We start from the raw sequence: 10,741 nt of genomic DNA, 5'->3' as shown, positions 1-10,741 counted from the left end.
CTCTGCTCCTCCTTTCTGACACCGGTTGGGATGGACTCAGGGTGTTTCCCTGCTCCCCCAGCCAGCGCTGACCCTCTCTCGTCCCTGCTTGGCCCCAGTCTGTGGCCCTGTGTGGCTGTCTCCCTGTGGGAATTTTGTCCAGGCGTCTTCGGGGAGCACGGCCTCTTCTCGGCTCCCCTGAGTTTGGGAGGAGGGCCCCACGGGGCGATGCTGGTCCTGGGGACTCTGCCGCTGGTGTGCATTCGTGGCCGTCCTGTTCTCTCCCCATGCCGGCTCCTGTCCCCACTCAGTCTCGTGCAGACTGTTGTCGCAGGTGGAGACCAGGGCAGGTGGAGGTGTCTTCGGGGGTTGTCCTTGGAGGCGGGCAGCGAAGGCCGTCCTGGGGTATGGCCCCACGCTCAGCATCTCTGACAGCCCCACAGTCTTGGCTGGCTTCTCCCCAGCCCATGCACAAGACGTTTCCTGGCTGGCTGCTGTGCCCCGGGCATTGTCACAGTGCTGAGTGTGTCAGTGAATGAAACACAAGTCCCGGCTCTCACGAGCTCTTAACCGTCCTCCATGTCACCTCTGCACTCGGAGCGCCTCACCTGCTCATGGGAAGTCCGGGTGCTGGGCTCGATGGCTGGGTGTCCCCTCTGCCTGCCTTGGGGGAGTCGGGCATTCTGGGGATGGTTTGGGGATTTTCCGCCCTATTCTGGGGCCAGCACAGAGGGTAGAAAGCCAGGGTCCCCCTGAGGTCTCTATGACCCTGGCGAGGCCCGGGTACAACCAGCACTGTGCCGTCTGCACCCCACCTCCTGTCACTGACATGGCTCCACAGCCCCCGGAGGGAAGACCCCCTCCTGGAGAAGTGGCCCCTGGGGGCCGGCGCCTGTCTCTGATCTGGTCTCTGTCCTCAGGGCATCCTGCTCAAGCGGAGTGGCAAGTCCCTGAACAAGGAGTGGAAGAAGAAGTATGTGACCCTCTGCGACAATGGGCTGCTCACCTACCACCCCAGCCTGCACGTGAGTCTGTGAGGCCGGCCCTGGGGGGGGCCGGGGCAGAGGGACAGGGACAGTGTGTGGCAGCTTGGCTCCAGCTTGGCTTAGTGAGTTCAAATGGACGTTCCCTTGAGTTGAGCAAGGATCTCACTTGGGTGGCTTGGGAACTGCCCAGCTCCTAGGCCGCGGGCCCGGGCCGAACGCATACACTGCGGCTCTGAGCTGTGGGCTGAGCCCGTCTGAGGGACGTCCCCGGGGATGGCTTACGGTGAGCAGTGGGCTGCAGCTTACGTTCTAGTCAGTTTAAGAGCTGATTTGGGCCCATTTGCACAGAATGGCTGAAGTTGGGGTGCCGATGTTGCCAGCTAATTGTTTTCAGGGAGCCACACCGGTGAGGGACCCTCGGGCCTGGGACGATGGAGAGCGCGAGGGCAGTCAGGCTAGGCCGTGGAGGACGGCGGGGGCCTCGTCCAGGCCACCTTGGGAGGAATAGCGTGGGGTGGCGTTGCCCGAGCATAGAGAGGTCTGGAAGGTGTGTGGCCCGTGGCCGGGGTGGGGGGTGGTAGTGACTGGAGAGCAGCTCCCCCACCCTCCCTTCCTCACCCGCCCCTCACCGCGTGGCTCCAGCACACAGCTGTCACGAGAATCCATCTCTGTCACCACCCCACTGTGGGGCTAATGAGTTCTCCTGTGAAGCCCCTCGAGCACAGCACGCGGGCCGGCCCCACCCCCGGTCCAGAGGCCCAGGGCCTGCCTCAGAGGGTCCCTTGCCTGCCTGCGAGTCCGCACCAGGCGTCAGGGAGGCTCAGCCCAGAGGCGTGCGGTTCGCGGTGCTGGCCGGAACCGCGTCCCGAGAACACTGTGTGGACAGCCCTGCCGAGGGCAGGCAGCGGTCCCTTCCCAGTCCCGCCAGAGCCCAGCCTGGCCCATGGCTACCCCTCGGGCATCGGCCCTTCCCCTGGCCCAGGGGACAGCACTGGTTAGACTGTCCGCTCTAGCCTCCCTTACTCCACAGGGTATGGGGGGGCGGAGGGAGGAGGGCTCACACCTGGGTGACGTGGGATATTTAGTACAAAGGCTCCTCGGCGCCATCCTCTCCTCCTCACGCTCAGACCTAGTCCCGCTGCCGAGTTGATGACACCGTGAGGGGCAGCAGGGTTACTAGGACAAGCAGTGCCACCGAGGCACAGGTGTCTTAGGAAGTCGGGGGTCAGCCTGCGGGACGGGGTCTCCGTGCTTGAGACGGCAGAACCGCAGAAGTTCCCGGCTGAGAGGGGCCGAGGGGCCGCCGTGCGCAGAGGTGGGGCCACATTGGCGCCTCCTGGCCTGGCTGGTTGTCCCCTGCCCCCGGCAGGACACGTGTGCGCTCCGCTTAGGCGCCGTCTCGCCAGTTGGGCCGGGAACTGCCCCGTCTGAAGCATCCAGGTTCCCCCACCTGTGTGTGGGGGCCTTTGCCTTTCGCCTTCGTTGCCTTCTTATCTGCTCCTTCTGCTCTCTGCTGCCCTCGCCGGGCGCTGCACTCTGTCCCCTCTGCTTGTCCCCAGGCCCCAGATAGTTGAGGAAGCCCAGGGCGAGGGGCGTGGCGGCAGCGGGGTCGGGCAGGGCGCGGTGTTGGCTTGGGTGCAGGAAGGGCGGGCAAAGACCGGGAGAGCTGCTTTTCCACTGCTTGGCACACTGCAGGGCCGAGGCGGCGGGCTTTGCTGGATCGTCACAGTCACCCAGCCAGTGTCGGAGCTGAGCCTTGGGCCCATGACTTTGACTCTTCAGCATTATCCAGATTTTTCTGCACGTTCCAAGAGCACCTCCCCTCGGGGCTGGCTGAGAAAGTCTCTGGAGAGTTAGCATCGGGGCAGGCATCACCCAGACTTACTGTTGCATAAGGAGGTGGGCCAGGCCGGGCGTCTGAGCTCCCCGGAGCCCCTCCAGCACCATGCTTGTCGGACCGTGTGTAGCTTGCTTAGTGTGTCTGAGGGCCTGGGACAGCAGCACAGTGGCCGAGGCTCCTGGCCTCGCAAGGTGAGCCTCACAGGCAGGTGGTTCTGCTGGCCAGCGTGCCAGGCCCCAGCCGGGCTGGCCCTTGGTCTGCTGGCCGCAGGACGCTATGAAGAGCTTCAGTGAGCAACTCTAGAGAGCCCAGGCTCCCCGTCTGTCACCTCGTCACCAGCTGCCCTTTGACTCCAGGGTCAAAATGCATGTCCTCGCCCCACACGGGGCACCAGGAGGAACCGGCACGTGCAGATGGCGCATCACGCCCTGTAGGCGTTTCTCCTCGCTCAGAAGACATGAATCTGATTCAGAGCTGCGTGGGGATGCGCGTGAAGGCCGAGCCGAGGGTGGCTGCGGGCCACCGCGCCCACGCGGCCCGAGTTTGCCCGTGGCGGAGGCCGCCTCGCTCCCACCACCCCTGGGGCTTCTTGGTTCCCTCCCGCGACGGGCCACTGCACTCGCGCCTCTGGCTTCCTGCTCCTGTCTCCCCTTTGCCGTGTTTTCCGATCTGAGCAAGCTTGGTGGCCAGCGGTGAGCAGGCACCCGGCCTCCCTGCGAGCCACCCTAGAGGGGCGCCCCGCACAGGGAGGACCCTGGGGAGCCCCAGCGGCACGCACAGAGCTCTTGGCGCAGCCCCTCCTGGGGACCACTCTTGTCTGAGACCCGAGGGCAGCAGTGCCGGTGACTCACCTGCACGTGGAGGCCGCTCGGGCTGCAGGGACGGGCCGGCGGGCAGGCCACGCGCTGATCCTCGCCTGGCCCAAGAGAGCCCGCCACAGCCACCCCCATTTTGCAGCCAGCGGAGCCATTCACACAATCACCTTCTGTTAATTCTATCTGCAACATCAATTAAATTGTTTGTAGAAACTAATTGAATGTGGCTTAATCACACATCTTAATAGCTTTCCACGCTCTGAACTCGTTGTTAATTCCAGTAATAAAACGAGATGAGAACGCTGGCTGGGTAATTAGCGAGGAGGCTGGGGAAGAAATTGCTGTTTGATGGTGGGTAATAAAGGCAGCCGCGGTGACCGCTCTCCTGAAGCCGCCACCACTGCCAACGCCGAGCTCCCCGTTCTGCTGACGGAGGGAAACGCTGCCGCTCTGCGCCTGACGCTCCAGTCCCCGCTGCTGCTCCTCAAGCTCCTTGTCTCTCTCCTTGGGGCCGGGCTCCTTCTCTCGGCTCGGCCCTGGAGCCGGTGTGGCACAGGACACCAAGCGGAGAGCGCCTGCCTGTCCGCGTGGCCAGAGACGCCGATGGGGCGGGTCCTCTCCCCTGCCCGTCGGTGTCTGGCCTCTTGACCCTGAACAGAGTTCCTCCGCGCGGCTCTTATCGTTGGCGTAGGGCCAGCTTCCCGCGCCACGTCCCAGCCTGGGCATCCCTGCTCTGTTGTGGGGCCTGAAAACTGGTGGAGCTGCTGTGACCTCCTTGTGAACTAGAGCAGCCTAAGCTCCTCCCCCAGGAGAGGGACTGCATCTGTGGCTTTGGCCCAGCCAGCTGTTGACAGTCGTCTGAAGCAGGCGATCCAAGATGGGGTTGTGTGCAGGACTCAGGACAAGTATGCAGGGACCCAGGATGGGTATGCCCAGGGACCCAGGACGAGTATACGCAGGGACCCAGGGTGGGTATGCGCAGGGACTGGGGGCAAGTATATGCAGATGCCGAGTCAGTGGGATGTTGGGGCTTGGAGTCGGGAGGGCTGAGGTAATGAAGTCACATGTGGATGCTGGGCTGAAAGCAGGCTGGACCAGAGGGCCACCGGCAACTGGGCGAGGCGGGCCGAGTTTGCTGGAGAAGGGACAGTGGGCACTGGGGGAGCAGGAAACAGGTTGCTGGGTGTCTTTCCTTCCCAGCCACCGTGGTGAGGCTCAGGGCTGGGGACAGGCCCAGCAGGGCTCAGCAGGGTAGGGGTGTTCCCGGGGGCAGAGACTGCGTGCTCAGTGATCTTGGTGACACTGCTCTGTGGTTCTGACCCACAAAGCAGACACCCTCACAGCAGGGTGTGCCTGAGGCCAGGCACCCAGTGCCGCCCGTCACAGGACTGGGTGGTGGCAGGAGGGCGTGGACACAGCCTGGGCTGCAGGGAAGGGGCGTCCTCCTTGGACACACGCTTTGGGGGCTGCTCCTCCCCTGGCTGGGTGACAAGAAGCCTGACGCCCCAAAGCGGGTAAGGTAGGCAGCCTCCGAGGACACGGAGCCTGCATCTGAGACCACACCATGTCACTCAGGGATGCTCTCTGATGTAAAACGTCCCAGAGGAGTCTAGTCCGTGGGATTCTGTGCCAAGTGTCCTCGCTACCACCACTGTCTTCTGCCCTGGGGGACTCCTGTGCGGGGCGGGGTGGGGTGGGGTGCCCAAGCTGAGGCAGCAGCAGCGAGAACGGTGGGGTCAAAGCACTGAGCGGCTCCTGCTCTGGGTCCCCCACTGCTCCACCTCCGGGCCCTGCGGGTACTGACTAGCACCGGGGTGGGAGGAAGTCGGCCTGCGGCGCGCAGCCTTGCGAGTCGGAAAAGCCAGGCTTGATGAGCGTGATCTCTGTCAGCCTCGGTTTCTCCACCTGGAGAGTGGGCATAGTGACTCCCCGCTTCCGGGTGGCGTGGAGACTGAGGTCACGTCAACTGGAGACACGGCTACAGTGCAGGGACCACCGGGCACCCGGACAGGCAGGGGGGTGGGCCGGTGATCATGGTCACTGTCACTACGGGAGAGCAGATACTCCCTGGTATCTGCAAAGCCGGGGCCTGTCTCATAATCCCCGACAGCAAGAAGGATGGGGGGCGCCCATGTCACTGCCCGGCAGACGCTGCCAGGCGTTGTTCTAAGGACCAGAGGCTGTTCCAGGCCATGAACATTCTCGATGCCCCACGTGGCAGTGGGAGCTTCTGAAAACAGGGCCGCGGAGCTCCGTGCAGCCGCCCGGAGCCTGGGAGCCCCGTCGTCCGCATCCCGTGGAATCTGTCAGTTCCTCTCCTCGGCCACATGTCCCTCTCTCCCTGAATTCCGTCTTGGTCCAGTACTCGGCCTCCTTCGTGTTGCCTCCTGAGCCATCTTCCCCAAAGGAGGCCCGAGCCTCAGCTCTCGGCCCCAGACCCTTCTCTCCTCTGACAACTCTGAGTCCCCGGAGCCGCGTGTGACAGCCTGTAGGTCTAGGCATGATCCAGACTCGGGGAGGTTCTCTGGGCCTCGCAGTCCTGCTCTGTGAACTTGAGCTCGCCCTCCTTACGCCACCCCAGGCAGCATAGCGGGGAGAGGGCCAGTGCCAGAAACAAGTGCTGCCCGGGAGTGACCTGTCCTAACGAATCCGTCTATCCTTAGGACTACATGCAGAACGTCCACGGCAAGGAGATCGATCTGCTGCGGACGACAGTGAAGGTGCCAGGCAAGCGCCTGCCCCGCGCCACGCCCACCACAGCCCCGGGCACCAGCCCCCGGGCCAACGGGCTGGCCTTGGAGCGGAGTAACACCCAGCTGGGTGGGGGCACAGGTGAGGTGGCTGCCGCGGCGGGGGGCACGTGGAGAGCTCTGCCTCTTTGGAAGAGTGGGGAGCGCTGCTCTGGGGCCCAGGGAGGCGGGAAGGGGCTTCGTCGCTGGGCCTGTCCTCAGGGCTGCAGACGCGCTCGCCAGCGGCATCCTGCTGTACGAGCAGCTCAGCCGCACGCATTTGCCAAAATGCCGCCCTGGCGGAGTTACAGGGCCAGCCCGGCACGGGGTCTGGAGAGCAGAACGGGGGCAGAGGGCCTCGTGCTGACAATGGCATCGGTGGTCCTGGGCCCACCTGGAGCCAGGGAAGTGACGGTGGGGACAGGACCCTTGACGTGCATGGCCAGCCTCTCAGCCAGCTTGCCATGTGGGAAGGGAGGAGGCTGGAAGCAGGCAGAGCTGCCTGGGGTCCACCTGGCAGACGCCCTCAGTCTGCAGTGAGCAGTGGGGTCTCTGCTCGGAGAGGACCGAGTTTAGGGAGACGCGGGAGGCCCCGCCGGTGCGGCCGTGTGCCCAGCGTCTGGGAGGAGGAGCCGGAGCCCGAGAGAGTGAGCTTGAGGTGGGCAGCTCTTCAGCCAGTTCTTACCTCCCAGGTGGGACTGTGGGTTCGAGTGACAGGCGCTGTGCTCCCTCCTGGCCCCGGCTCTGGCCTCTCCAGCTTCTCAGCCACATAGTTCTTCGGAGGCTGTTCCTCCCGTGCCCAGTCCCCTTGGCTTCTGGACGCTTGTTCCCAAGACCTCAGGACCCCTGATGTCATCCTCAGTAATTGGATCGCGTTTTTCTCTGGCCCAGAAACGGCTGCTCAGGACACCGTTGTCCCGTCCTAGGGGCTGCCACTATGTCCTTGCCCCGGCGGTCAGCGCTCAGCAGCGGAGGTGTGCCGCTGTCCCTAGAGGGCGTGGAGATGCAGCGGTGCTTCTGCTGGACATTCAGGGGACAGGGCTGGGGCACTGAGTCCCTGGAGTGGATGGGACAGACCTGCACGGAGAAGCTCAGGGCTGAGGAAGGTGGGCGGCGACAGCCTCCTGCGTGTGCTCCTGTTTGAGAAGGGGGCCCCGTGCCCTCGGCAGTGGCCCTGGGGCGTGTGTTGGGCCGGGGGCACTGGCAGAGGCAGGGGACACTGACACCCGCAGAGTGGCACGTACAGGAGATGTGCGCGTGTCAGGGCCTGTTCCCCAGCTCTGTGGAGTTGAGATCGTCGCCCCATTTTATGGATGAGGAACGAGGGCCGAGAGGGTTACTGACTTGTCTGCAAAACCCCACAGCAAGTGGTCGGGCTGCGGTTGAAACCTAAGTGTGCCTGCCTCGAAAAGCTGTGTCCTGTCCCCTCAGCCACCCTGGGCTCAGGAAGAAGGCCTGAGGGAGAGCTGTGTGGACGAAGGGAGCCGAGGCAAGAAAGACTGGCACCCATCAGGGAGGGGAGGGGTGCCCACAGCCTCCTGGGGGGCGCGCTGGGGAGCGGCCTGGCTCCATGGCGAAGGTGGGGGCCGTGCGCAGACCCCAGTGCTCTGGGACAGTGCTGGCATGCAGTGCAGGGGGCTGGGGACCAGCCAAGGCCCCAAGGGCTCCCCAGAGCTGCTCACAGACAGCAAGTGGCGGCCTCTAGCCAGGTGGGGGTTCCTCACCTCGTCCTGGAGGAGGAGGACGTGTGAGTGCTCTACAGGGAAAGCTGGGCTCGGACCCCAAAGGGAAGGGAACTAAGACACGTCCAGTCACGTTCCCGGGCCCTGACGGCCTTCGCCTGGGAGCAGACGCAGCACGCTCACCCCAGACCGTCGCCGCCATCCCCACAACACATGGACGGGCGTTTACCGAAGCCCAGTCCGCTCCGCACACGCCGACACCGACCTCGTGCACACTCACACATGTCTCCTGCTCACCGGGCGATGTTAACATCTCATTATCTTTGTTACTGTAATTACATTATCCGCTGCTTTATGCAGAATTATCCTCCGAGGACTAATTGATGGCTCCATGTTTAATTCATTAATCATTAGCATCAAATTCGACAATTACAGTGCACACTGATTGTGGGGTTGCAGGCGTAATGAGGGGAGAATTAACAAAGAAAAGGGAGAGCACTTTTCCTCCCTTGGGGTTTGGGTTGGGGGGCTTGGGGAGGAAGTCGGGCCTGTGATCTCGGGTCGGCAGGGATGAGGGGGAGTGAGACCTGGAAGCAGGAGTTGGGGAGAGGCGAGGCGTTTGAGAGGTTGGGGGCTGACTTGCTCCCCTGGAAGGTTTCCCGACCCCCGGAAAGGTTATGTTTGCAGGGACCTGTGGGGCCGGAGCGGGAAGCGGGCGGCATCGTCAAGAGGAGGCAGCATCTCGTTGCCTTCGGGCGGCTGGACCAGCATAGACTGGCTGTAGGCTCAGCGCCATGCGCATGTTAATAAGCACCTACTGTGTGCCTGGTCCTGCCTTGGGTGTTAGACAAATACAAGAGAAACACACTGCTCTGCACATGTCCACGTCGTCTTGTCCCCAGAGCATTAGGGATGTCCGGCCTGTTCCTTTAGGTCCTGGTGTCTTCAGCTCAGAGCTTCCAAAAACTCAACCCGCCTGTCTGCAGGGCTTGTCTGAGGCCTTGCGTGCCGCTTGCTCTGTCCGGCTCGCTGGCCATCTCTGCCTCCTTACTAACCTCCAACACCCGGCCGGGTCCTCCGCTTTGTGTGCCGACACCGCAGTAGGGCCCAGCCCTCCCCAGACCTCCCACAGCCCCTGCCGTCTGGCCTCGGCCTCCCCGTCTTGGGGGGACTAAGGTGAGAGCGTGGCCCGTGGCTGGACCCACGATGTCTCCACAAGTGACTTGGGTGGAGGCAGGAGGGTTGGAGGGTTCAGGGATGCCCGCGGCCCCGCTGCCCGGCCTGCGCACTCCTGGAGCCTTCGGTTCCCCTTGGCTCCGCCGCTCTTTCCTGATGAGAAACGAAGATTAATTTTCTCCAGCCCAACAGGGTAATTACTAATACTAATTAGACGTAATTACTTGAATTTGATACACTTATTTCCCGTCAGAATGGCAGCAGAGCCGAGGCAGAGCAAGTGGCATATGTGGACTAGAATATGGGGTCCAGACCTCTGACCAGATGGGGAAGCGGGCTGAGGACACTGGCTGGAGGGGGGGCCCTGCTGTGTGTCGGGGGCGGGGGTGAGTACTACTCTCCCCCCAACACTTCCGGCTCCTGGATGCCAGGCAGGGGACAGAGGTGTGCACCTTTGCGTTCACGGAGAGGAGGGACGTGCAGTGGCACCGGCTGCCCCCTGAGGCGCGCAGGGCGAGTGCGAGGCCCCTGGTCCTCCAGCCAGCCTGGCCCTGGCCCTGTGGCCCAGCACCCCCTCATTTCTGGGCAGCCTCCTGTCGTGATTTCTCAAGCTCCGCCCGCAGCCCTATTTTCAGGAAAGCCTCTGCATACCCTACCCCAGCCTTCCCCGCAGTCTGACCCTTCCCCCCTCCCCAGGTGCCCCCCACTCGGCCAGCAACCCAGCCTGGGCTGGCCAGCGCTCCTGCTCCGTCTCCAGTGCCGACCAGTGGAGTGAGGCCTCTGCCCTGTCCCCAGGTATGCAGGACCCCATGAAGGGACAGAGGACGGCAGCCGTGCGGCATTTGCGGCCGAGCCGCTGTGATGGCATGGTGCCCAGGCCCAGGGGAGGGGCCCAGCGGAGCCCCCTGGGAAAGGAGCAGAGGCTCTCACCCTCCCCAGCCGCCCCGCGTGCTCCCTGCCCACCTCTCCCTTAGCTCTCCCAGGCCCTTGCCCGTGGCTGACGCCAGAGACTCTCCCTCTGCAGCTTCTCCGCCCGCCCGCCCGCCGCTGTCCCCAGGCGGCGCTGGTGGCTGCTCCGACATCCCCATCAGCCCCCTGCGCAGCCAGCTCATCAGCCTCGCCGCGGGGGGGTGCAGGGGAGCGGGGCTGAGGAGGGAGGTCGGAGGCCGGGGGCTTTAACCACGTGCTGAGGGCGGCACCTTGCCTGCAGGGGTGGGGGAGGGTCCCCTGCACACGGGACCCACGGCGTAGTCTGGAAAGGGGGTGTTCCTGCCTGCCACCCAGGGACAGGCTGAGGCCCACCTGTCTCGGAGGCTGAAAACTACCTTCTCTCTCCCACGCCACCCCCTTCCCTTGGCCCGTCTTCATTTTCTTACCCCTTTGTCCGTATTTGGACCTTGTTCGCATCTCAATTCTTCCCTCTCATCCCTTCCTCCTGTGTCTAGCGAGAACCTGCACACACGCCCACGCCCACACCGAGCACCAACACACGCCCACGCCGAGCACCTGCACACGCCCACGCCGAGCACCTACA

The 10,741-nt window shown here is 63.9% G+C and overlaps 1 protein-coding gene across 1 annotated transcript in view; it reads left to right on the top strand.

The window, feature by feature from the left end:
• The window catches only part of AGAP3 (ArfGAP with GTPase domain, ankyrin repeat and PH domain 3), a 50,202-nt gene that overhangs the window by 33,979 nt on the left and 5,482 nt on the right, over positions 1-10,741 (top strand). Inside the window, exons 10-12 of the mRNA XM_025039010.1 lie at positions 900-1,004; positions 6,284-6,452; positions 9,904-10,002. Coding sequence (XP_024894778.1) covers positions 900-1,004; positions 6,284-6,452; positions 9,904-10,002 — 373 coding nt within the window. The remainder of the gene's footprint in view (positions 1-899; positions 1,005-6,283; positions 6,453-9,903; positions 10,003-10,741) is intronic.

This window comes from Pteropus alecto, unplaced genomic scaffold (genome assembly GCF_000325575.1).
Source record: "Pteropus alecto unplaced genomic scaffold, ASM32557v1 scaffold48, whole genome shotgun sequence".
Classification (NCBI taxonomy): domain Eukaryota; kingdom Metazoa; phylum Chordata; class Mammalia; order Chiroptera; family Pteropodidae; genus Pteropus; species Pteropus alecto.
Note: the sequence above shows the minus strand (reverse complement) of the source record. Positions and strands in the feature narration are given on the sequence as shown.